The sequence below is a fragment of the Corvus moneduloides genome, chromosome 20 (genome assembly GCF_009650955.1).
Source record: "Corvus moneduloides isolate bCorMon1 chromosome 20, bCorMon1.pri, whole genome shotgun sequence".
In the NCBI taxonomy this organism is placed as follows: Eukaryota; Metazoa; Chordata; class Aves; order Passeriformes; family Corvidae; genus Corvus; species Corvus moneduloides.
The window spans coordinates 6,466,773-6,493,136 of NC_045495.1; the positions used below are offsets into that span (position 1 = coordinate 6,466,773).

Here is a 26,364-nt window from a genome sequence, read left to right on the forward strand (position 1 = left end):
GAGACTCTCTGAAGGCCAAACCACACCATATGTTACACTTCTGGACTTCAACGTTCCCACATACAATTTTCTCTCGCTGCTGCTCGGCAGAGAGCAGCCAAATTTAAATTACTATTATTAAATACAATTAGCATTACAGCTCTGATTCTGTACTGTATTTTGAAAAATTCATTTGCCCCTTTTATGAAAAGCAAAGCATTTAAAATGCTTCCATTTCTGGGAAATAACAGGATGGATTTGTTTTCCTATTACAGTTTTTCCACATTTTAATAAAGAGCATTTGTACTTTTATTCTCTCTAAGTATTATAAAAGGTATGGTTTATTTGCTCCTTACCAATTATAGAGTGATGGAAATATAAACCAGATTTGAAACAACATCTTCCATGGAGATCAGAGACTTTCCAAAGGAAGCAGTTTGTAAATCACAGGTATTTTACACCTTTTTTTGGCCCCAAATTCAGAACCAGAATTCCAAACAATCCCACCAGGCAGAAATATGGTTTTATGTTTTAGTTGTTAAAAAAAATAAATCAACCTGTCTGGTTTAAAGTTCTACTAAAAATGAGCACTGCAAGTATTTTATATCTTAAAATAAAATTTAGAAAAAGCACTATGACAACTTTAAAAATGAGCACTGCAAGTATTTTATATCTTAAAATAAAATTTAGAAAAAGCACTATGACAACTTTAACTGGAATAAAAAAATAATTAAGCATGCCAGCACCCAGGTGCATAAGGAAATAAGGAAATATGGGAGGAAAAAGACATCAAAAATAGCAAAATATAAATGAAGTCCAGAGAGAGAGGAAACAGAGCACTGAAATGACATGGAAACATTTGGAAGTTCACTGAAAATTTTTCAAATCAAAGTAAAATTGGTTCAGGAGCCAACAAGGCTGCGCTGCAATCAGCTCACATTAAACAGTTGAACTACATTATAAAACTCCTGCTGAACATTTTTATTTGACTCTAAAAACTTCAGGGACCCTGGAAGAAGTCAACTTATAATTACACTCGCGTTGTCTTGACACGAGCTTAGCTCCAAATCTTAATTTATCTAAACCAGGCCCCATTATGTCTTCTCTGAGCAGAAAGAAACAACAGTGACCTCTGTATTCCCCACCACCCCCATAAACATATGTTCACTTTTAAGTTTTGGCATCCTATTTGTCTTGATAATACCACTGGCGCTGCAGTGAGATAACAGAACTGAGACACCAGGAATCCTCCCTGCTCAGCACAGCCTTCATCTCACTCTTCATCCCTGAAACATCGCCGGAGCTACGCGGAGGAGCCGTGGCCAGACACCGGGCTGAGACCAGTCCTCCCTGTATCCACCTTGTTTTTCCAGGTCAAGTGCTCTCCTGAGTTGTTGCTCGGGGTACCAAGGTCACCCCAAAGGCTGAATGTCTCCCCTTCCCCTCAGAATCGTTCGCCTCCAACCCGCCTGTGAAGATCTCCGTGGTCTGATCCCACTCTCCACTGCTTGTTGCCCGACATGGCTGGCTTGCTCCCCCAAAAGCGTGGACAGCATGGCTCAGGAGCACTTTTCCCAGTCTAATACCCACTGCACCTGGCTAAAATCAAAATATCATCAATGAAATCCATGCATTTATCTCCACATTTACGTAAGCACCATAAATCTGGCACCTACGCCAAGGAACGTGCTGAACACAGTTTTATCCGAGTGTTGCCTCTTTCAGCTATGTCCAGCCAAGTTCAGAAAGATAAAAGCAAAGCCTGTGGCTTTAGTTTGGAATCTGTCACTTTTTATGCAGTAGGAGATTTCAGCATTAATTCAAGTCTGATGTTTACTGCCCCCCAATCTCCTGAGCGCAGGTCTGCAGGGCTGGGATGCTCTGGGCTGTATGAACGTGGTATCACCTCATGGACTGCAGTCAGACTGAAGGATGCACAACTCTGTTCCTGAATTTAAAGAGGGAACAGGATGATGAAGCTCTCTGCAAGGAAGCTGGACTGCCAGATGCCAGCACATCCTGCACTGACACTGAAATTCTCTGAACTGATGGGTATCAGAACATCAACACATTTCAGAGCACGAGACCAGCACAAGTGCTGCTCGTCTTGGATCCACTCAGATCATTCAGCAGAGCTGGATGATTGGGATGCTGGACTCAGCATCCCAAAGACAGCTCCTTTGTGAGGGGTTCCCAGTGCTGTGTCCGTCTGGCATTACCAAAGCATTGGTGATTTGCTCTCAGTACCAAACACGAGTGTACACACAACTGTGCTAAATGTGAACTTTGCAGTCCCAGCCCTTCCATTTATCCTCACAGTTCTCCAATTCTCACTCTCATTAACCACCTTAACGTGTCTTTTACTGTCCTGCACACAATCTGGAACTAATCTATCAAGTAAAAAGAAATTATTTAAAAGAGAAGTTATTTTTCTGTTCTGATTTTTAATAAATGGATGCCTTAAGGAGACACCCATCCCTCTTCCCTTACACATCTTCTGTCGTATTGTTTTGCATCACGAAGATTTTCCATTTGTCTTCAATTACTTCAAGTTACCAAAACACCAGTAAGAACTGGAAGAACCATATGAAACGAAAAGCATGAGAACAACTCATTAAAGCACCACTCTTTTAAGCCATGCTATATTCTTGGATAACAGCTTTCAAATCAAACGGTGGCTGTAGCAGGATTATTAATGCATCAGTCTTGCTTTGAAGCCTTTACAATACAGTTGGTTTGACTTCCCTTTCTTAATACCAAGAGATATCTACATTAGTAAATAAATTAATAAAAAATAACACTGTAATTTACAAATTAATAAAAATATATAGTTCGCCATCCCTGTTAATTTATTTTGCCACTGACAAAAGAAAAAGTAAAAAAAATCTTATTTTTAGCTTTGTTGCAATTAAAACACTTTTGAAGCAAAATTAAAAAGAAATTATTTCTGTGCAGTTGCTTAAGACATATGGTGTGGACTTTAGCTGGGCTATAAATTCTTTAACGGAATTAAGGACTTCACAGTGGATCCAATACCAATCTGTTTGACAAAGCTGCTTGGGTTGGGACATAGGTACAGCACCAGGAAAGAGCCTGGGAAGGGCATGCCTGCCTCACCAACGTGTTGGTTTAACCTCAAGTTAAGCAGAGAGCTTTAGGAAGGACTCGAACCCCTCAACTTTTCAATTCTGTTCCCTCCACTGCAAAACAGCTGCAACCTTGAACCCTTAAAACCTCCTCTTCCTTTCATGCCCAGATAAATCCTGATTTTCCCAGACAAACAACGCCAGCATCCCCTGAGGAATGTTCTCATAGGACAGCTTCTTGCTGCTTTTCCAATCTTTGATCTTCCATCCCAGTAAAACAGCCCAGCCCAACATGTGCCTGCAGAAATTGACAGCAGGGCCACAGCTTTGATTAAATCCTGTCTGCCACCCTGCCTTCGGATCAGTGGATGTGCTGTCCCTGCTGCACCTCTCCTGGAGCCTCGGATAACCCACCTGCCTCCCTCCCCACCTCTATCTGCATTTCAGAGCAGGTTTCCTGCTCTCACCCAGCTCCCAACCCATCCATGGGGCAGGCAGAGAGCAGCCCTGCTCTCCCTCCTCCTGCCATAGCATGATTCAGCTCAGTGGCTCGGTGAAAAACTAAGGAAGGAGAGGAGGAATTTATTTTCCATTGTGCTGGCAAACTGAACTGACTCATCCTGTGCACTTGCTGGGCTCAGCACGAGGGAGGAGGTGGGGACCCAGGGCTGGGGCAAGGGCACCCTGCAGCATTGGTCCCTCACCTGCACGGATTGGGAAGGGTATGAAACCAGAGTGACAAGGAAGGGATGGCAAAAGGAGGCTCGGAGTGCCAAATGTTACCAAAACGCCCTTTTATCGATCAATCTTTACAGTATGAAAGTGGATTAACTTTGTTAGTGTCTACATTAGTTCATATTATGCACACATATTATGACACATTACAGCTTTACTGGAGGCTTTGGTGTTTTTCATGCTCAAGTAAAACAAACCAAAGGACTGGTCCTGGAAATTAGGACTTTGCTCATGGAAGCTGATAGCTGTCCATGACAGATAAAGGATACTCCTGAACACCAAGCTAATGCCAACATTCCAGCCCCTCTGACACATTATTTAAACCCTCACAGTGTTTTCTGGTGTCACAAACCACTAACTCCAGCAAGGCTGACCCCAGGGATGCCTGAATCCATAGACAGGCAGCAGGAATGCTATGGAATTAGGGTTGATTTGCAAAGTTTTACTCAAATTACTAAGTCTGCGTGCTAGTGATTAGTCAAATTGTGTCATTTAAGGGGTGTAAAAACCTTGTGTGAAACCAAACATGGAGTGCCCCAATTTGGCTGCACAATGAATAACTATTTACCCTTGTAATTCTACACTTTGCATCCCAGCCTCTCTCCTCAAGTCAGCACAGGCCAGTCATGAATTTTCTTAATGGAAATTCAAGAAGGAAAAATGGAAAAAAAAAAGGTAAACCAAAGAGCTGACCTCTAAAGAGGGGACAAATCCTTTCCCCAAAATTGAAGGAACATCTTTCTAGTGAATAGATCAGCAAATCATTTTTCCTGTTACCAAACAGGGAGATGTCAGAGTTCTGATCCTTGAGGTTTGGTAAGAGCACAAGGATGGAGAACATCTCCAGCCACAGCCAGCCCAGCCATGCTTGGTGTGGGAAATGGGGCAGGGAGGAAGGGGAGACAGCCAGGGCAGAGCAGCCTGTGCTACCCCACATCACCCCCAGCTTCCCAGCAGCAGGGGCTACGTGTAAGGTGAGTGGGTGCTCTGACCTGCCTGTGCACCTCCCCTGCTGCCTCTGAGCAGTGACCTGGAACCCACAATCGCTCCTCTCCCTCATGGATGATCCAAACTTTTGTTTAGGTATTTCGAAAAAAATTAGGTCAGAGGAATGTGTGCAAGAAGGAGCTCATTAACCACCTTTGTGCAAAATCCACCTGCACGTAAATACCAAGATGCAACCTTTCCCTGGTGTTTTATACTGAGCTCACCCTCTTGCTTCTCTTTTCTGACAAAGCAAGACCAGGCAGCAGCTTCTGTAGAGCCTCATAGTAAATAGAGGTAATTCTGTAATAAATGCAGACATAATTCTGTAATAAATACAGAGAGAATTCTGTATTTGGAGAAACAGGGACTGGATTCTAACGACACTCGGCAGAATACCTCGCCCGGCCCAGCCCTCCCATCCCCATTCCTTCCAGCACACTTCAAGCTCTCTTTTTTTCCCCTGAGGATGAGAAGACACTCCTGACCCTGCGAGCTGCACCAGTGCTGCCTGTCGGAATCCTGAATAAACTGAATTTCCCACCACTGTTCCCATTCCCCCTGAGCGCGTGGCAGCGGCACAGCGCGCCTCGGTACAGACAGCCCACCAGCTGCCAACAGGAATTTCAGCACTTTGTCAATTATGTAAAAATAAGAGGATTTGGGCTGATCCTCCCCAAAGTTACCCTGGTAGTCTCTGCTGTCTTGGTACAACTTGCCTGCAAGTTGGAGAGGAACCTGCAAGAGCTTTGGGGACGGTGCACAGCGCCTGTCGCTGCTCCTGGTGGGATGTGCCAGCTTTGGGACTTTGCCTGTTATCCCCATAGTTGAGAGCTGTCCCAGGAAGGAAAAAGGGATATAATAGGAGAGGCTCTGACTGTATTTGAGAGTCTCTGCAGTTCTGTCCCTCCCCTGCAGTTCAGTGTCTCCTCTTGGGGATGCTTTCGGCCCTGCAGCAGCCACCCCTCGTGCTCAGCAGGGAGAGCTCATCCGCCCGTGAGATGCTGGAGTATATTTAAATCACCTTCCTCAGGAAAGATGTTGTTTAAACTGCAATCAAGCCAGCTAAAAATAAATAAATAATCATTTACACACTTCTGTAAACAAAGAAATGAAAGTGCTGTGGAGCTGTGGTTACCCCAAGAGCAGGTCATGACCTCTCCCTGCTTTGGGGAACAGAACTGAGATGCAGAGTGGACTTTAAAAGATAATTAACTGCCAAAAATATTCACTTCTGGTGAATAAAGGGTTTTGATGGGACTTCCACTGAAAAGCAGGGAGGCTCTGGGCCCAAACATGAGCACTGGATTTTGATGTATGCTGTTGACTTCCCCAACACAGAGCAATTTGTAATAGCTTTGACACGCTGTTGTTTTCAAAGCTCCTGCTACATCACAAGCATTTATTTCTGACCACAAAATTACATTTATTCAACAGAAAGCAGCTCAGGGTCTTTAAGAGGTTAACTTCTGGAGTGCTTGGCTGCTCTCCAGCCTCCCTACGAGCATCAGTGCTAACGCAAGGCACACAACAGCACCCAGGCTGGCCGTGATTAATAGAGTGCTGAACACGCTGCTTTCCACATACACACACTTTTCATTCCCTTGCTTCCATAGATCATGGACTTATCCTCAAAATATCTGACTGAAATTGAATTTGGCTTCTCTCTCAACCGTTCATTTCCTATGTTATGCAAGGTTATATCCTTTTCTGCATGAGCAGAACCAAACCAGCTGCAGCTTTTGAGAAGAAAACGTGTTTTCAATTATGAAGTTGGCCTGAATATTGAACCACAGTTCTACTGCTGCTCTAATTGAGCCATCATGGAGTGAATGTACAGGAAAGAAATTGTATTAATTAGGTTTGGAAATTTAACATAAGGAAATTAAAGGGGGTAAAATAAAAAAAATGTGAGTATCAGCTCAGGAACAGTCCTTCAAAATGCAGAAGGAACACAGGTCTGAAGTGGTTTAGGCACACACATTATTAGAGTACTCCTTCAAAGACATGATTAGTAGTTCCAGCACATCAAGCTGATTTTCAGCTTCTGTTGTCTGCATATGGAAAACTATTAAATTACTCGACTGACCAAATTAATAGTTTAAAGAGCAATTCAGCTAAGTGGGGAGCCAGAGTGGTCTCATCAGAATGGCAATACCCTTAAAAGTACTTGCTCTGGGAGAAGAATATGAGAAATGGCTTTCACAGACATCAAGTCCAGCATGTTGTTTTGGAGTCTGTGCCTTAGAGGGTTCTCCAAATGAGGGATTACTGCATTACTGTTGGACAGTGCTCTTATGCCACATGAAAAGAATGCTAATGACCTCAGGAAATCCTTTCCCAGCCTTAAAATATCTGCCTGATGACTTCACAAATACGGGTTCCAACATTAGATTTCCATACCACAGCTTCAGTTCTGTGAACTAACATAGCCCAAGAACATCCCTTCTCTTTGCTGCTTCTTTTTTATCCCAGATTTCATGTACAAATAACCATCCACTGATGTACCCATGGTAAAGCACAGTGACCTACCCAAAACACAGCTTATTCGAATGGCTGCTTGCAGGAGTGCCTTGCAAATTATATATAATAATCATGTCATGATTGCATGATAAAGCTCTTTAACCTTTCCTGATTCTGTCCTGTATTTAGCCCAGCATAGGGAGAGCAAACCATTAATAAGTTGTGTCCTCAGTTTAATGGCAAGAAAAAGGAAAAGCAAGATAGAGATTTAAGATTGAAATGACAGCATTTTACACTTCTGAAATTAATAACTTTAACTGTCTTGCTCACAATAGCCTATTTACACCACCTAGACCTTAAATCTTCCAGGGAAGGCAGAAAAGTTACCCACAGATTTCAAAAGAACAATACCATCAGCTCTGAAGCAGACACAACACTCTGTTAAATTAGAAAACTGCCTTCAAATTTCCATTAAGATCCTAAATAAGGAAAAAGTACTATAATAAAACTATTCTCCAGTGATGAATTAATAGGGGCTCGTGCTGAAGTAGGAATGCATTTGAAAATCTGTAGTATGCTAAATTCCATTTCATAGTGCTTTTACTTTAAGTCTTATCATAAAAAATCCAGTTACTTAATGCACTGAGATCTATACAAAGAAAGTTATTTCCAAGTACTAATGGAAACTGAATATTTGATAACTGGAACAGTTTTTATCTGAATGAATGAGATAAATAACTAAGGAATACAGAATGTTCTGCTTTGTCCAGTACTTTAAAATTCATATTATATAATGGGGAAATATTGGAGGGAAGTATCAATATTCCATGTTCAAACTGAAGAGAAAAATTAGCTAAAGTGACCTGTGGGTTTGTTTAAAAAAGCCAACTGGCCCCAGGTTTACCAGCAGCTCCCATAAATCGTGCTTGGGAGGGGACATAAATACCTGAGCTTAACTTCCCCTCTTTCCAAGTCACATCAGGTTCACCCAGGCACAGTTCAAGGACAGTTTAAGTCAATCTGAGCTGACACATTTGTGCTGCTCCTGCCCCCGGCTTTCTTCTCCTGGCCTCTCCTTTCAGAGCTGCTGCTCTGAACCCACCTGGTGGGAAACTAAGCCAGCAAAAAAATCCCCCAACTTTGGGCTAAATGTGGGATCACACCAGGAAAAGTGCTGAGGAAAGGCAGGGGGTGGGGAGCAGGAACACAGCAATATCCATGTAAAGCTGCTTAAATATCTGTGCTTATTAGGGAGCTGCCTCCATCCTCCGATCTGCTGGCCCTCCCTAGAGCCCACAGCCCTGTGCACAGTCAGCCCAGATGGGATTGGCAAAAGCCCACTTCCCTTCTGATGTGGAATCTAATTTATTATTCCATGCAAAAAGCACCTAATTCTGTCTAATATTAGAGTCTGAGCAAAGGATGGGGCAGCAGCAGCAGTGGGGGTGGGGACAGGAGTCGGGGGCAAAAATGTGGTGGAGACTCTCCCACAGGGAAATGGAGAAGGTGCATCAGGCAAGAAGTTTTCTCCTCACTTCTGAATGAACAGCTGGTGGTGCCCCAAAGATCCATATTCCCACCCACACTGCCTATGGAGGCTGCTCCTACAGCACTCCTGACCTCCTGCTCCAGGACACTTGCTCTCCAGCAGAAGGAGCCCTAGAAAACATTTACTCTCACCACTTCTCCACTTACCTCTCTTTTATTTACTCACTGCTGTTATCTATTTTAAAAAACCCAAAATCACAGAACCACTGAAAGGTTTGGGTTGGAAGGGACCTTAAATAGCCCATCTCATTCCAATTCCCTTGCCTCATGCACCTTCCACTAGAGCAGGTTACTCACAGCCCCATCCAGCCTGGCCTTGAACATTTCCAGGGACAAATCTGGAGCTGAAAACTGACGTCTGTGTAGTAAAAGCAGGGAACCTCTTGCCCTATTCCTCCTCCCATCATCCCATCCCACAGGTACTGTGTGACCAAGAGGTCCCTCTGCCAGCTCCTCCCAGGACACTGAATATCACCTGACAGGTAATAAATTATTGCAAGGCAATCCCAGGGGGCTGCTGGGGTGGGTGTCCTGTTCCCAGAAGTGTTGCTCCCTGAGCCTCTCCAGGGACAGGAATCGAGGCATCTCCAGTGGATTTGAAATGGAGAGAAGCCTATTTGCTTAATAAAACTTGTTTTTGAGATACCCAGAGCAGTCAGCCTTAACAACAACCAGAAACCAGATCTATATCCTGAACAATCAAATATAACTCAACAGAACAGGCTCATATCTTCAGTATTTTGATTTGTCTCCAAAACAAGATACAGTAATTACATCTATAATCAAATACCATAATTCACAGTTTAATGTGGTGCATTTATGTAGTCAATCATGATTAGTTCAGGTTTTTTAGGTTTCTGAAACCCTGTCTCGATTAGGGAGACTAGAATCACCAGCTCAGAGATTCAGCAGCACAGTCTTTTAATGTATTTGTGCTTCATTTACGTAATGGGATTCCCACAACAAATTTTACTTGGTGAGGTTGAATTTATACCAAAATAAACTTCACTTTTGTATCAGTGAAACAAAACTACAGAAGAGGAGCGTGTGTGAGCCATACCTAGGTAACAGGGAGCTGTCTCCACCAGGGAAGATCTAATGGGAGAATCTCCTTCTCTGTAGCCAAATTTAAATTTATGCTTCTTACTCGATCCTCAGACATTCCCTTCATTAAAGAACAGTGCTGAAAGCACACATGCACTTTTCAGTCAGTGCATTGCAAGCTTGAAACCGAAGTGAAAAGGTTCTAAGAGCACTGCAATGCACTCGGAGCAATTTTAAAGTGTAAATTTCCATTGGCAAACGGACTCACGCAAGTCATTCTTTGTTCTCACAAATGTCTGTTGGATATATCAAGGACAAAGTTGTCCTGTTTATTTATTTATTTCTAGCAATACTTGGGAAATGAGTTTGTAAAGCAAAAAGTACCGTGCTGCTTTCAAAGGAGGGATTATTGCCTAGTTGGGACACAGATTTAGCAGGATGTAGAAGTGATCAGGAATGCAAGCCTCACTAAGGGGAGCCGTGCACTTAAATCCCTATCCTGAAAAAACGTTCCTGAACTTCCCTGCACTGACAGGAACTGCCACAATCTAAAGTCAGCGAACAACTCATGGATTGAGGAAGTGCTGGAACACAGTTCTTGAGGGGCAGAGCTCTGTAATATGCAGCAGTGTGAGCTCAAACCTCCATCCACCACCCCACGCAGGCACGGAGCTTTACAAGGACAAATGCAATTTCCAAGCTCCCTCCCTGACGCTTTCCGAGCGGCAGAACCACGGCTCCCATCTGGCCACAGTGAAAATGGAAAACTCTCTAATTGGCTCAGCTGCCTTTGCCTATAGAAACTCTTCAGAATAACAACAGTTGGCTTTTAAACTTGTGAGCACTCTGCTTGTGTGTTCTCGGTGAGTGCTGTGAAGAGAAAGCCAAGTTGGAGCCAGCACCGGAGCTGTTAACGCTTTCTGCTGCCTTTCCAACAAACACCTGCCAACCCAAGGTTTTCCATCAGCCCTCTGGAATACAATGTTCCACAGCTGAAAAGCTTTGCAGGAGAATGATCTGCAGTATCCTCATGTCTTATGAGTGCATTACATTGCATTCATTAAGAGCTCAACCTGTAGGGTCAGTGAGGCCCAGCGAGCTGGATGTGCCACCTGGGTCCCTGCCACGGTGACGGGAGGCTCAGGGAGGCTCAGGGAGGCTTAGGGATGCTCAGAGCAAAGTGATGTGACCAGTTCAGATTGTCCAGTACAAACCCAGTGTATCACAGAATCACAGAATGACCTGGGTTGGAAGGGACCTTAAGGATCATCCTGTTCCACCCCACTGCCATGGGCAGGGACACTTTTCTCTATCCCAGGTTGCTCAGAGCTCCATCCAACCTGGTTTTAAACACTTCCAGGGATGAGGCAGCCACAGCTTCTCTGGACAACCTGTGCCAGGGCCTCCCCACCCTCAGAGGAAAGAATTTCTTCCCAATATCCAATCTAAACCTACCCTCTGTCAGTCTGAAGCCATTCCCCTTTGTCCTGTCACTATGTGCTCTTGTAAAAAGTCCCTCTCCATCTTCAGGCTCCCTTCAGGGGCTGACATTCCCTGCACACCAGGCTCATGTGAAGCAGCACTGAAAACACTGTAAGAAGCAAAAGAAGATCTTACCTCTCCCTGGAAACTCTTCAGTAATGGAGCTACCTGTTTGCGCAGGTCCTGGAAGACAGAAGCAGGATATTCCATCAGAAAAACTGGAAAGGACAAGTCATCACCATGCTTTTCCTAATGTTATTTTCAGTTCTCAAGTGTTACTTAAATTCTGATCGCATTTTGTGGGAGCTTTGATTAAAACAGAATTATACCTGGAGTTCACTTTGAGCAGGTCTGAATTTCCAGTTTGACATACACCTGCATCTGCTGCAAATGGTATTAATTATCCAAACTGTGGTGCTGCTGGGTAGGCACTGAATGCCTTCAGTCTCCTAATTCAGCTGAAACATTAATGAGATTAGCAGTAAATGCCTCTATCTACCTCCACAGCAGCTACACCTCTGAACTTACGCCAAGGAAATTCCCACAAATGGAAGCCAGGCTTAAAGGAAGATGACTCTGGACCATCATTTCAACTGAGAGTGTTGCCAGTTTGCAAAATCTCTGTTTTGTTTATTATTTTCCCAAGAGTGCTCTGGCTTTAGTCATCAGAGAACTGGAGCACACTGAAGATGACAAGTATTATTTGTTGGTTTCTGTGTAACTCAAAATTGCTTCTTCCGAACTACAACACACTTACTGCTACAAAATTCATTAAAATACTGCCCACAGAATCACTCTAAAGGTTTATAGCATATTTTTACTCAGCAACTGAGATAATTTAAGACAAAAAGGGATATATATTTCTTGTACGTAACATTTCCTATGGCTTCACTTCTAAGCTGGTTTGGCTCTAATTCACTTACAAATTCCGTAATTCTTATTATGTGTGTGCCTGAAGAAGAAAATCCAGTAACTCTGCAGAGAACACTGTTAGTGATGCACAGCCAAGATGCTGCATTCCTGCTTTGGCTACTGACAAGGCACAAGCAGCCACTTCATAGTGCACTTACACCTGGGAATAAATCTGGAGGAGTTATACACCAGCAACATGATGCTGCACCACTTGGGAGGGCAGCAGTGATGCTGCTGCAGGGAAAAGGTGGATTTCCCATCCTTGGAGATTTCCAAGGCTCAGCTGACCAGAACTAGTGCTAAATGGGTGCTAAAGACCCATTTTTAGGGCCAGGTGAGATTTGGTCAGACTCTGGACAACCCCTCCGACCCTGAGTCCTACAATGCTCTGGGAACTGTGCCCACAACTGGGACAGGCACAAACTCCTTCAGTAACCATGAAATCCTCCTACCTGCACACAGGCCGAGCTACCTGAACCTCATGCAGGGAGTCACAAAGATATATTTGTTTCTCTACATAGAAAAGGATCTGTTGAAGCCTCGAGCTTTTTGGAGAAGAAGGTGACCTTAAAAAGTTGGGAAATTCTCTTTTCCAACACATTTACTTTTATATCTACAGCCATGCAACATATTGGACGTTAAACCACTCACCAAAACACTCCCAGCTCTGGATTTAATCTGATTTTCCTGAAGGAAAAGTAGGCTTTTGAGAGAAGTGATTTTTGTCATTTAAATGACAAGTCATGCAGGGAGTTGGAGTATCAGAAGTTCTCCCACTCCCTGAGAAATGGCTTAGGCGGCCCAAGGCAAATGAAGCTATCAAAGACAAATGATCAGCCAAATTTCACTTCTGACATGGTTATTGCACTAAAATACAACTTAATCCCCATCAAGTCAAGGATAATATTGCAGCTTGCTGAGCTCTCTCTTCGGACTGAACCAAACTGTGCTTCTCTTCTTAGGCCAACTCAAGTCACCTAAATTTTTTCTGATATATCCTGCTGCCTGTTTTGGGACAGAAAAAGGTTGGACACTGTCCTTGTGGATCACAAACATCTACAAATTACACTTCTACCAAAGCAAACTGGCAGGTTGAGCAGCTTTTCCCCACTCCCTGCCTCCCCAGGGAAACCTGAGGGCTGTGCACGTTTTAGAACATGTTTTCTTTGTAACCTGATGATGCTGACATTGAAGAAAGTAACAATAACCACTGATGGCAAAATAAATGCCCACATTTAAGGCCAAAATCTGGCAGAGGCGGTTTTAGTGCCCAGTGAAATTACAAACAGAATTAGATTTACACAATTAGATTGCCGGATACCGGCACCCTTTATAAAATCAGGAAAAATTATATCATCCAAGCAAAGCAACTTTTCTTGAAATAAAAATCTCAGCTGGTCAGAAATCACTGGGTTTAGGGCTTTTGTCCCTGATACTGCCTCTGAATTTACTGACTTGTTTGGCACCAGCCAGAAAAGTGATGTCAGAAGCGAAGGCAGAAATACAGGAGATCTAATCCCAGATCCAGAGGCAGGAGAATGTTATCCTTGCTCCTGTGCCCATGGCAAGCTCTAGCCAAGATCCTGCTATTTAACTGCCTCCTCTGGCACATTCTGAGTTCTCAAAGACAGGATTTGCAGTACTTTTTATTTCATTATATAAACTATGCCAGGCCTTCACCTTCATATTCATCTTGAATAATGAGGGATGTTGTTGTTGGCTGTTTGTAGCAGAAAAGAGGGAGAGAAGCAGGGGTGGAAAGGAATAGAAGGAGCATCCCAAAGCCATGGAAACAGTTGGTCAAGCTGTCAAAAAGGGAGAAAACCTTTCAAGTGCATTCATTTAGCAAATTCAGGATGCTGAACACTCATCCCAGCAATCAGAACGTTACCAAGCAAAATTCATGCCATAATGGGAAAACGTGCTTGATTCAGACAGCAGCTTGTGGTGGAGGTAAAAGGGGTTTTAAAATCTTTCCTGACAGAGGAGGAGGCAGCTCAGGGCGACCCAGCCCCGTTGGCAAGCAATGGGTTATCCCACTGCAATCCACCCAGGACAGCCCCAGGATACATCAGAGCACACACCTGAACAGGGTAAAATGCTTTGACCACTTGAAGTCTTCGCAATGACTTGAAATCTGTTGCAGCTGAACAACTGGGACAGAGCATCCCACTGCCATTCCCTTCCCAGAGCAAACAGCCAGGAAAGGGAACTGCAGGAATGGGATCCAGTATTTTAAACTCAGCCAAACGCTCCGTGCAGGTGAGTGGATGAATGGCACACACCACAGCAAAAGGCATAAACACCTTTTTCACAGTTTTTCTTTTCTCCCCTTCTTTCCTGGCTTGCCCTTGGAAAGAGTTTATAGGAAAGAGTTTATAGGGTACTTTTATAATTCCTTCCTCGGTGAAACAACATCAAAACTTGAGACAGCTCACAACCAAAGGGAAACAAAAATAAACAGACAGAAGTCAGGAATACATATGCCTCAAGTCACAGCTCTGCTGGGGAGATTTATTTTTGGCAGTTTGGAAAAATTTCTCATCAGACTTTGTCTCAAAATATTACACTGAACTTCAAAGGGAATTTCACCTTCTTTACACTAAATTGAACAGGAAGAAGGACGTTCAGTTCAGACCCGGGGGAATCTGCAGGGTTGGTTAGCAAGGACACCGGGTGATTTATGATCTGTTTAAAGTGTGGTGGCCTTTACTGCCTGGGCTGTGATCAAAACAGGAAAAGCATCCAGGCTCCAGCCCTCACACAGTTACCAAACCACTGCGGCCAAGCAGAACAGCTGAAAAGGGTCCATGCAACTGAACATTAAAACAAATTATAATTTATCAACACAAACGCACTGAAATATTTGAGTATAGGAATACAATCCCATTATTAGCCTATTTTTCTGTGCCATCTAAATACATGCATTCTTTCTCTCTGGATGATTTATCAGGGGTAGAGCAGTTTTCTGAAAAAGGCTTTATCAGAGACAAACTCACTATCTGATGAAGAGCCCATGAATTAGGATGCTGTATCATTATCTGAATCAAATCTGATGGCTGAAAGCTAATATAGCATTGCCTCTTTACAAGAGTAAAAACAAGGAGTTTATATTTTGATCAAGTAGCTAAACAATGAAATCTGAATCCACATAATTTTTAACTCCCTTTCCATTCTCATTAAAAATAACTCCACGGCAAATAAACCAAGAATAAATCTATGTTAAAATCCTGGGCAACAAATGCACCCTTCTGACAACTAAACTACATTATTTATCCAGACCTTAATACCCTGCGTACAGTACAAAGGACATAGCAATGGTCAGGCTACCAACGCTGTATTTGTAATTTACTTGAGGTCTGAAGCTACATGAGCACCTTCTGATCTCCTCACAGGCTGCTCCACCTCATTCACCTCCCAAACGCTTATCTCTAAATGTCACAAGAGCCCTCTGACCCCAGCTTGATAAAGTGGTCCAGCAAGGCTGAGCTTGACCTACACACCTTTATCATCTACACAAGCACCGTGCTCCTGTAAAACAAAACACCCCAGAAGCCTGGGTGAACATTCCAGCGTGGGCCTCCCGTGCCACATTTCCTACCAATTGTTCCGTATTTCGTCTGCTGGAGCCACGCACGGGCTGGGGAATGTCACTGTGGCTGGCACAGGAATCCTAATGAGAAGCAGCCCACTGTTATCAGCGTGGGTGACATCACCAGTTCAGCTGTCACAAACCATTCTGGAGCAGCCTCATCACCGCGAGATGCTGCGGCTGCCCTGCTGCCTTCCCTTTCCGTGTCCCCTTCCCTGTTTGCCCACATGGAATCAGACACTGGCACGGGCCCGGCACTCCAAATTGGCAGGGGCTGGACAGCCTGACCCCAGATTCTTTCTTGTAAGGACTTAGAAAGAAAAAGAAAAAACACAACACAGAACAACCCCCAGGATGTACTACTGGTTGTGCAGGAGGCTGTTTGTAATTCCATCAACACCTAACACTTCCCATCCCTGGACGTGTTCAAGGCCAGGTTGGAAGGGGCTTGGAGCCACCTGGGTTAGTAGAAGGTGTCCCTGCCCACGGCAAAGGGTGGAATGAGATGAGATTTAAGATCCCTTCCAAGCCAAATCATTCCATGACTCCCATGATAATAAATAGCACAGCTGAAGGGGAGCTCTCCTGTCAAAAACTGTGAGCCAGGTTTATGTCCCTGTCCCTGGAGGCAGCGTGCTGGGAGGGTGGGTATCTGTTCCTAGGGATTGAGAGGATGTTTATCCATGTGCCCTCACAGCCAGGGCTCTGTACACTCCATCCACCCCGCTATTATCTCCAGAATGCTGCTGAGCTTCCCATAAATACAGCTGAAAGGGGGAGAGGTGAGAGGCAGCCAAGCATGAAGGATTTGGGAAGAACGCTGGCATCAACTTCTGAGGTGTGTTTGATTATTGTGTACTTCAAGGACACAACTTGTCACTATGAAACACACAAATCAGCAAGTTAACTATAATTAGGAGTAAGCAGTTCTGCTGGTTAATTAGAGAGAGGCAGCAAGCACAGATGCTTCGCCCTGCTGTGGGGAAATGGGTGAAGGGGTTGGGATCACTCAGACACTCACCTACCAGTGCACAAGTTTTAAACATTATTTCTTTGCATTATGAAAAAAATCCAAAATATTACAATTTTTTTTTCCACCAGAAATCCTGGGCACATGTGATTGGGGGTGTACTAAAGGAAACATTTAAGTCTTTATGTTTAATTAGTTCCAGCAAGTTCCACTTTGCTTTAATCTAAAAGAGATGAAACTGAAACCCCAGATAGTTGTTCACACAGGTATTATACAGTAGCTCAGATGACTTACTTAATTCTTAAAATATAAGGCAAAGTAAATCATATGAGTAAACAATTTATTGCTCAATTTACACTTTGATTTAATGAGATATAAAACCTCTTATTGCTTAAGGCTGCTGAAGTATTTACTCGAAATCCGATCATTAAAGAATGAATCACTATCTTATCAATCTTCTATGATATTTTTAGTTATTTCAGTACACTAACATGCCAGTGTTTTCTCTGTACAAAAAAAAACCTTTTTAAGTTACATTTATAGATACGTTTCAACCTAGCACAATGATAAATAAAAAATCTTGATTTACAGTAGCAAAACGTACACCACAGTACTTTCGGAAATATTTCAAGCTCACAGATCTTGTGCAAATTCCATTAGCTTTAATTATTTATTAGCAGTAGATTTAGATTACTGTTCTTGACCTATTTTTCAGTGTATGGACCCACCCAGCAAGAAGTGAAAAAATATTCCATTGGTGAAGGGCTGAATTAGTGAGCGCAGACTTCAGCTTCGAGTGGAACACTGAGCAAAACCCTGGGCACTGTAATTCAGGGGGAGAGAGGTTACAAAGCAGGGCCTGCAGAGTAAACACTGAGACAGGTTCCTTGAAAAGAGGCGGAATTTTTGCTGTTTGACCACTTCAGACAGTTTTGCAAGATTGCAGCCACATGACAATCCCAAAGGAAGTGACAGCAGATGCACAGAGAACTTTCATGAGTTTCTTTGTGGAAATCCCCTGGTTTCTACCAAACTCCAAAGACCACATGGGTCCTACTCAGCCATGGGGAAACGGGTCAAGAGGGAGAATTTTGGGGCTGGTCCTGTGACCCCTTCCAGTGGCAAGGTGCAAACTGGGCTCTTCCCAAGCTGGGGAAAACGGAGCATCTGGGAAGGAGCTTCCTCGCCACGCTGGGACTTTGCTTTCAATGGAATTTCCCCGAGTCTTAACGGAATCCTCTTATGGTTTCTTCCAAGTTCAAATAAACAAAAAGCTCACAGGTTTACTCTGGGCCTGTGCAGCCACGTCCAAACAGCCTGGGGACCTTCACAACTGTTTAAAAAGCCACCCTGCCAGAGAGGAACTGTTGCACCCATATGTATGTATGGAAGTGCGTGTATATATACACATGTACACTATGCAGAATACAAAAAGCTTTTTTTTACCTAACTTTACAAATTAATGTGGTGAACGAAGCTTTTTAGCATCATGTGACAACCCTGATGTCATTTATAAACCAGTGAGTTAACAGTGGCTAGGAAAGACATTGAACAGCAACTACTCAGAACTTAAAAAGTAGAGTTGCTAGGAAACAAAAAATTTAGTTCAAACAAAAACGGTTCAGGTGGAGCTTTGGAAGGAGCTAATTGTAATGAAATGACACTAAAATTCCAGTCAGGAAAAAAAGGAAAGGCTGACTTGTGTAGGAGTTCACCAACACATACAGAAAATCAAGCACCACTTTTAACAAACATATTAATTTAAAAGGCTTCACGCTGGGTAATGGCTCCATGGAGATTCTCCCTCCTGCTCTCTTGTTAAACCCTGTGGTCCCTGCTGAAGGCTTGAGGTGACATCAAACATGCCATGACAGACCCTTGTCACGGAAAAAAACACATCTGCATCATCCCAGGCCACCAGAACTCCTTATTTACGTAATGAAAACACATCTGATACACTGAATAAGTATTTCAGAACCTCTGAAGTGCACTCTTCTTGCCAGCAGGACAGCCACGTGTCAGTGAAATCCAGGAATTGCCATTCCTAGCTTAGGCCAGTATCCCTACACAGAGCAAAGATAATTAGAGCTTTGTTAAGTACCTGCAGATGTTATTAGATGAGTCCATCTGTCCAAAACCATGGGAAGCAAACTGACTGCTTAGTTGTGCATCCCAATATACTTTTACATCCCAAAAAACAGCCTCACCTACATCTGTCAAATTTTAACCAGAACTGCTCTGTCCCTCCATAAATTCCATGTTGTTCCACAAGTTCTCTGCCCCTGTGATTTGAGTTTTCCGGTGAAAAAGATCCTGAACACTCCTCCCAAATCACATCCTGCAGGACTTCGTCCTCCATCCACTGCATTTCCCACGCTGAAAGTCCATAAAGTGCTCCTAACGCTCCCCTGGTTATCCAGAATTACAGCCAGCAGATCAGAGGTTTCTCTTCAGTGTAAAATGGGGAACTTCTGAAAGAAAGTAATTATGATGAGCCCTAAAAAATTAACGTGTCTAATGAGAGGCTAATGACAGGGGGCATGACTCTGCAGAAGAGGCACCTAAGTGCTGTGGTCCAATTAACAACACCAGTTCAAACACAGCCTAATGCTTCATATGGTGGATTTAGAAAGAAGAATATTTCATGTGAAACCATAATTGCAGCTGTAATTTTCCATACTCCCTCCACACAAGCAGTGCTGGAATCAGAGTGCACCCTGCTTCAGCCTTCTGGGATGATGGGACCATGAGCTGGAGCTGTCTGGCTGCAGCACTGGGCTCGTGGGACTGGGATTTCTCCTCAGTCTCAAAGAAAAGATGGGTAGAACCATTCAGAAATCATAAATTCCAGTGTACTGCTTCATTTATGAAAAGTGAGATTACTAAAAAGCATTCATGTTGTAAAACCTGTTACTGGTTTCCAGAATACAAGTATCTTGCTTTGAAGTCAAGTTACGTTTCCAAGAAGAATAATTCTGTGTTAAATGTAATAACGAGGAGCCGGGCTTCATCCTCACGGATCCTTACAGGCCATCTGCAAACTGGGCAGGAGGCACTGCTGGGACATCAGGTATTGCAAAATTGCTTTCCTTACTTATCTTTTACACACAGATTACAAATACAGCTGTGAGCAGCCCGTGCATTAATCACGCTCTGACATACCTGCATGTAAGAACACAGGTGTATTTACTGATTTCTATCACTACAGTCAGCCTTTTGCTTTGATTTCAATGCAAGAAAATCCAATACTACGCAATCCTCTAATAATCTTTTTGTAAGATTTTCTTCTTAATCTTGATCCTGACCATCCAGTCTTATTCAAAATCTAGTTGCTCCTACAGGAAACAAGTTGTTTCATGAGGACTTGAGTAAAAAGCCTGCTGTCCTGCAAATACATGTCCTATATTTGCTGAAGCTCTCATGACCATCATCTTTGCTGTCTTTATATCCTTTGTGACTTCTTCCGTCAGGGAGTCACTGGCTGTGGGTTCAGGCATCACCCTTTGGATGCAGCTGACGTGATAACTTCAGATTCCAGCAAAGATGAGAAATTCAAAGGAAAAAAAAATAAACTGACAACCTCAAAAACATCAGGATACAGACCCAGAGGTTTTACTACATCTAATTTAGCATACCTGGTAAAAACACCTCAAAATTAATCTAACTGTCATCCTGCTGACCTAAATAAAAAAACACACAGCACAGAGCTTTTCATGTTGCTTCAGTGAGTGAAGCAATTCGGAGAAAACAAAACTTTTGCTGCCTTTACGCTTCCTGGCAAAATTCCTACGGAAACAGGCTCAGGCCCATAATGCACATGCTTTGGGAGCACACAGTAGATAGAAATGAATCATCCAGATGAAAGAAAGCAAGAGCTCACTACAGACTCATTCAATACATTTACTGTTTGTTAGCTGAACCTCAGAAATAAAAAACCCACATGAAGCGCTTTCGAGCAGCAGCATCCCCTCACAACTGTAATATATAGTCTCAGCTAGGATTAATTCCCAAATTCATGTGTTGAACTGTGAACTGTTCCAGTGTTTGGAGGGGGTGGGGAGAGAAAAGAGATAAAAAGACCAGGAAAAGGAACCCAGAGGATGGATGATTAGGAAGGGAGACACGGGAGCCGGAGCGAGCGGTTCCCGTTCCCGGGCGCTGCTGAATCACAATCAGCTCGATGGCAGATGAAAATGAGACACACTTGTATAATAATAAATCAGCAGAATTAATACAGGCTTATCTTTTACCAACTTAGAAGGGGGAGGTGACAAATTGCACTTGAGGACAAACAGTTTGACTGTTGCCAGCATAAGCTGAGCGTCTATAGGAAATGGCTAAATTTAGACAGTCAGCTTTTGATGAGAGCAACGGAAATTAATTCAAGTTTTTTGTCTGTGGTTTGTGTTTTGTTTTTTTTTTTAAGAGCTCTAGAATGTTACTCATCTCTTGAAACTCTTACCAAAAGAAGAGACTTCATAATGTACCATCCTCCCTGCCTACTCCCTCCTACTCTTCCCCCTATTAAAGGAAGAATTGCTCCTTTGGGCTACAGCAATTTAGGAATTTAATGCAGTTTAACAAATTCCCTATCTCTTGGCTGGAGTTGTTTGGCTCCGACAGATGCATCAGAGAAGTCCATAAACGTCTGAAAGATTCCTACAGACTTTTTCTTGGATGACTATATATGGCAACTACAGATCAAGTTATCTGCCATCGTTTTAACCTAAGCTTCAAACTTTTTACCTTATTCCTGGCTTTGTAGCAAACTTCCCTCAGCTGCAGCACTGCTAAATTAGACATAAAATGACAACTACTTTTCTCAGAAGCATTTTCCCACTCATTGCAAGGCAGCAAAAAAACTTGAATTAAGATACACTTAAGTAAAAACTAACTTTTGTCAGTGCCTGCTGCCTCTCAGAAATACATTTCTGCGAGGGGTAACCCAGGCTGTGACGCTGTGGAGCTCACGTTCTCATTCACACTGTTCTGCTGTCACTGAAGGTGCACCTCACCAAATGGCAGATGTTTTCCATCACTCATTACCTGAAATACCAAGTAACATCAAGTGCCATGAGAAGTCAAGCACAAACTGGCAATAGAAGCAAAATCCACACTTAAAAAAAAAAAAAAGGTCAAAACTGCCTGACTGATGTACAGAGGGACTTATAAAGGAATTCCAGCAATGCCTGCAACACCCTTTACCCAGAGAAATACTCAATAAACTTCTTCCTATCACCATCTTCTATACATCAGATCACTTTTACAAGATGCTGAAGTGCATACATCAAAGCCAGCAGCATATGATACTATACTGAAGGCTTTTAGCTGCATCCAAAACCTTCTCTGTGCATCCAAAGCAAAGGGTACATCAAGTTCAAGCACCTTCTTTAAGCTAAATATTCCTAACACACCTCAAAATGGACATCCAGGGCCACTGAGGGCTCAAGGCCAGGAATGAAACAGGGTGAGCAAACTTGAAAGACTGGAAGTGAACACTGAGTTTTGCATGCAAAAAACACCACAGGGCTCACTTTTAAATGACATTTAAAGCAAAGATCCACAGCCAGCCTCTTCCTGGGCTAGAGTCTACAAATAATGGCCCTGGTGAAACCTCAGCAGATGATGAAGGTCGCTCTGAACAGTGGGACAGAGTCACAGAGCGCTGAGAGCTGCCAACACAAAATACAAGCACGGTCATGCTCCATCCTGCGAAACACTCTTAGGAAATGCAGATAAAACAGTGAAAGAAAAAGCTACTGTTCAGAGGAGATTGTATCTTACCCAGCTGCTTATTAACACTGTGCAGTTAAAACAAATTATTTTAAATTCCTAAAGGCACGTCGTGTCTGGAAATGCAATGTTTGAATAAGCACTCCTAAGACCCAAAGCGTATCGAGTATTCCCACCTGACCACAACCTTAAGAACGCTGACACTTCTGAACCACTGAGCTCCCTCTTAGCCAGGCCAGGACAGACACTGAGGACCACTATGGGGGTGTGGGGGAGGTAAAATTGGGCACGTGACATCGTGGAATCTCCAAATCAGTATTGATTAATCAAGCAACTTATCTGATCTTATGACTTCTATTTATTGGATCCTGACCATCCACTTATGGAGAGATGCAACTGCTCATTTTTAAAATTGATTTTGGAATGGCTTGTGCAGCATTTGATCCATCAGACCTGAGGACTGAGATACTCACCCCTGCCATGGACTTACACATGCCAGCGATCCATCAAAACAGACAAGGTTACTTTTGACACTGCTCCCGAAGTTTGTGTAAGAACAAGGAAACATTTCGGTGCCATCATCAGATAGTGGAAGCATAAACAACTGTTGGCACCTCTGGGGAGAGAGCAGGTATCACTCAGCTGCATTCCATGTGTGTTTTTTCCTTAGGGTAGATGTAGGGAAAGGACTGCATGACAAAAACTCCTGCTGGGTCGAGTTCCAGCGGCACCAGCTGCGAGTGCGACACCACAGCCCAGCTTTCTGCACTGCCACCTGATTTTTTCCAGCCTTGCCAGACCTAGAATCTGAATTTTTAGGGTGGTTCTTCCTGCTGACCTGCTGGATGATGTCCCAGAGCTGTGAGCCCAGCAGATTTCCTGGCTGGAGCAGGAATTCCTCAGGCAAGCCTGGCCACTCAGCACAACCCTCCTGCTCCCTATTCCCCACAACCCCGAGTGCTCAGCACCCTCCTTTTGACCAGGAGTTCATTTTTGGGATAAGTAGGCCATTAGTGGGATCCAAACCAGCCAAGGTCATTCCCCCCATAAACAACTTGTCCAGTATTTCCTCAAGGACTTTGCTCTCTCCCATTTTTGTGCCCAATTTTTTTGACAGCTTTAAACTGATGCTCGGGAGCATTTCCCACTAAAAACCAGCACACTGAAGTGTGTAATATGTCCCTAAAACATAAATATTTGCCAGATTGTCATACAGAAATACTTCATTATCTTTTCAGTAACTGCATAAAATACAAAAACTTAGTTTGCAACAGCATGAAACACTCCTGAAAGTGTGAAAATTATTGCTGATTTTCATGTAAACTGGAGTTTTAAAGTATAAATCACACTGTTTACATTAACTGATCGGAAGAATTCCAGTTAATGCAAGTAGGAAGCTAGAATTATTAACATTTTTTCCTCAACTGGGGTCTGTTAACTAATAGCTTTTTCACCCCTTATCAGCTGCACAAACAACAATGGATTTTAAATCAACTAAATGACCTGTGAACTTCTCCTAAATGGGGGGCACATAATTTAAGGCAGCCGAGAAAGTTTTGCAGGAGTCAGGAGGGCTCCTCGGAGGGCACATGTGGAGAGAGTTAAAGCTTCAAACCGCTATTTTCTCCCCCCCTACTCAAGTGTCAGCTGTGATAAGCCAAAATTAACAACCCTACACTGAACCACTTCAAATGAAGGGGGAAAAAAAATTTTCTTCTTGCTATTCTAGGTATTTTAAGTTGCATATGAGCACGGTGGCTAAATATAGACAGTGACAACAAGAGACAGCATTGTCCCTTTGGGCACATTGAATATTATCTCAGAATTCCCATCTTCCTGGGCTGAGCCTCCAGTGTTGGCCTGGGGCTTTTTTTTGGTTGTTTTTCTTACTTAGCAAAACGTGTATTAACCCCTACTTCATTTTAGATGGAGCAGTTTAACAAAAAGTGTATTTAAGAAAAAAAAGAAATCCTGATTCTGCAAAAGCACCAGAAAGTTTCACAATAATTTTCCCAGCTCTGTGTTACTGCACATAGAGCAGATGCCTCTGCTTTCTGAGAGGACTGTCACTCTGTTTTTAAAACTAGGAGGGCTTCAATATGAAGCTTTTACAGCTTAGTGAACCACAAAGCTAAGCTGATATTTTTGGATGTAAAATTGTCTTTTTCTCCAGGAGTCATGCGCTTCACTTCCAGGTTTCAGACAGAAGTGTAAGGGACAAAATCAATAATTACTGGTTTCAAAACACTTCCTAGGAGTGCAGCTATATCATCTGGAAACCAGCAGACTCACACGAGCCTTTAATATTGAACAGGACCAGACTTTCAGAGGACACGGCTGCTCCTGACTTCTGCAGTATTTAAATATCACTGAGTGACACGAATGTTTCTGCTTAATGTACCCAATGCACTCAGAACATTGACAACACTTCATTTTTAAGCCAGCTTCTAGATAAAGTTTAATTTTTAAAGCCATCTATAAATTATCAATGACATCTGTTCTGAAAAATGTCAATTCCTATTCCTTAGGCTGGCAGAATCCATCTATTTTGTGTAACGTCCTCTTCATATTCGAGCAATTTTAAAGCTCTATTGACATATGGTTTTCAAGAGAGATATTGCTCTTGTAGGATTTCATTATTAAGACAAGTCTTGCTCTAATGTAAGGATGACAATAAATACACACAACTGTTCTGGACTATATGCCCTGGCTCTGACTCCCAAAGGTTTGAGAAGTGACAGGTCCAGATACCCCATAAATATCCCAGTGCAAGGCACCCCTCCCACGCCACACAAACCCACAGTGATAAGAGCAAGCAGCAGCTGCAGGAACCAGTTTGTATTTAATCTCCTGATCAATAAATCGTGGGGGCCTCATCATCACTGCAACTAATTCCTGCAACTCAGACTCTCGTTTATTGTGACTGTGTACAAGCACGGGGCTGTCACCATGGACCAATCCCCTCAGCCAAACCCTGATTTTGGTTATTCCAGCCCATCTAATTGTACAATACAGGCACAATTTAGCACATCAGTCTTCCATTTCTTCAGCTGTTGGGCACTAACACTGTGGCTTGTTAAAATGCAATTAGGATTGTTTTGATGCCCTTATGATGCTACAAAAGGAGAGATAAAAATAATTTTCAAATGTCCACAGTCATCTTCCAAAGCCTGTACAATACACACTACTTCCACTTTTTAAAACATCTCATCTTTGTTCTCAAGTCTAATACACTCTTTTTGCTTTTAATACACTCTTTTTGTCCCTTTTCATTCCCTCATCGGTAAGTTACTGAGCTCCTGTCTCAGAGGCATCCCCTAAATTCAAAAACAATTTTCAAGAAAGTTTAATCTTGAAGCAACAATTGCACCACGTGCTTTGGTTCTATATGAACATATAAACTGTCACCAAGTCCTCTCACAATATTTGTCATTCAGCAGCAAAACAGACACTGCCTGCTTGTGACTCTGTAATTGTGGAGCAGCATCTGCTGGATGCTGAAATCCTGCTTTCTGGTCATGGCAAACATAAATCAAGGAGAAAAAAAATCTGCTCTATTAAATCTATTTGCTCTGGGAGAACAGGGATTTATCATCCTGTAAAACAAGTGGTCAATAAGATTCAGAAGTGCTTAGAACAGATCTTGATGAATCGGGATGCCACAGGTGACGCTGAAATTGTATTTGAAAGGAATCCACGAGCAGAAAGGTGAATGCTCTATTTATTTCAGTCTATAGACAGGCTGGGGATTAAAAGCATCACAAACATAGTAGGATTTTTCCCTCTGCATCCCCTCGGGAGGATCCTTAACAGACTGTCCCAAGGGGCAAAAGCAG

The 26,364-nt window shown here is 43.0% G+C and overlaps 1 protein-coding gene across 9 annotated transcripts in view; it reads right to left on the reverse strand.

The window, feature by feature from the left end:
- CUX1 (cut like homeobox 1) overlaps positions 1 to 26,364 on the reverse strand; it is a 270,225-nt gene that overhangs the window by 152,287 nt on the left and 91,574 nt on the right. For 8 of the 9 annotated variants that reach the window (XM_032130115.1, XM_032130112.1, XM_032130116.1 and 5 more), the window contains exon 3: positions 11,457 to 11,504. In XM_032130115.1, the coding sequence (XP_031986006.1) occupies positions 11,457 to 11,504 (48 nt within the window). Of the gene's footprint in view, positions 1 to 11,456; positions 11,505 to 18,773; positions 18,779 to 26,364 lie in introns of those variants that run through there. The other variant, XM_032130113.1, reaches the window with a different exon arrangement.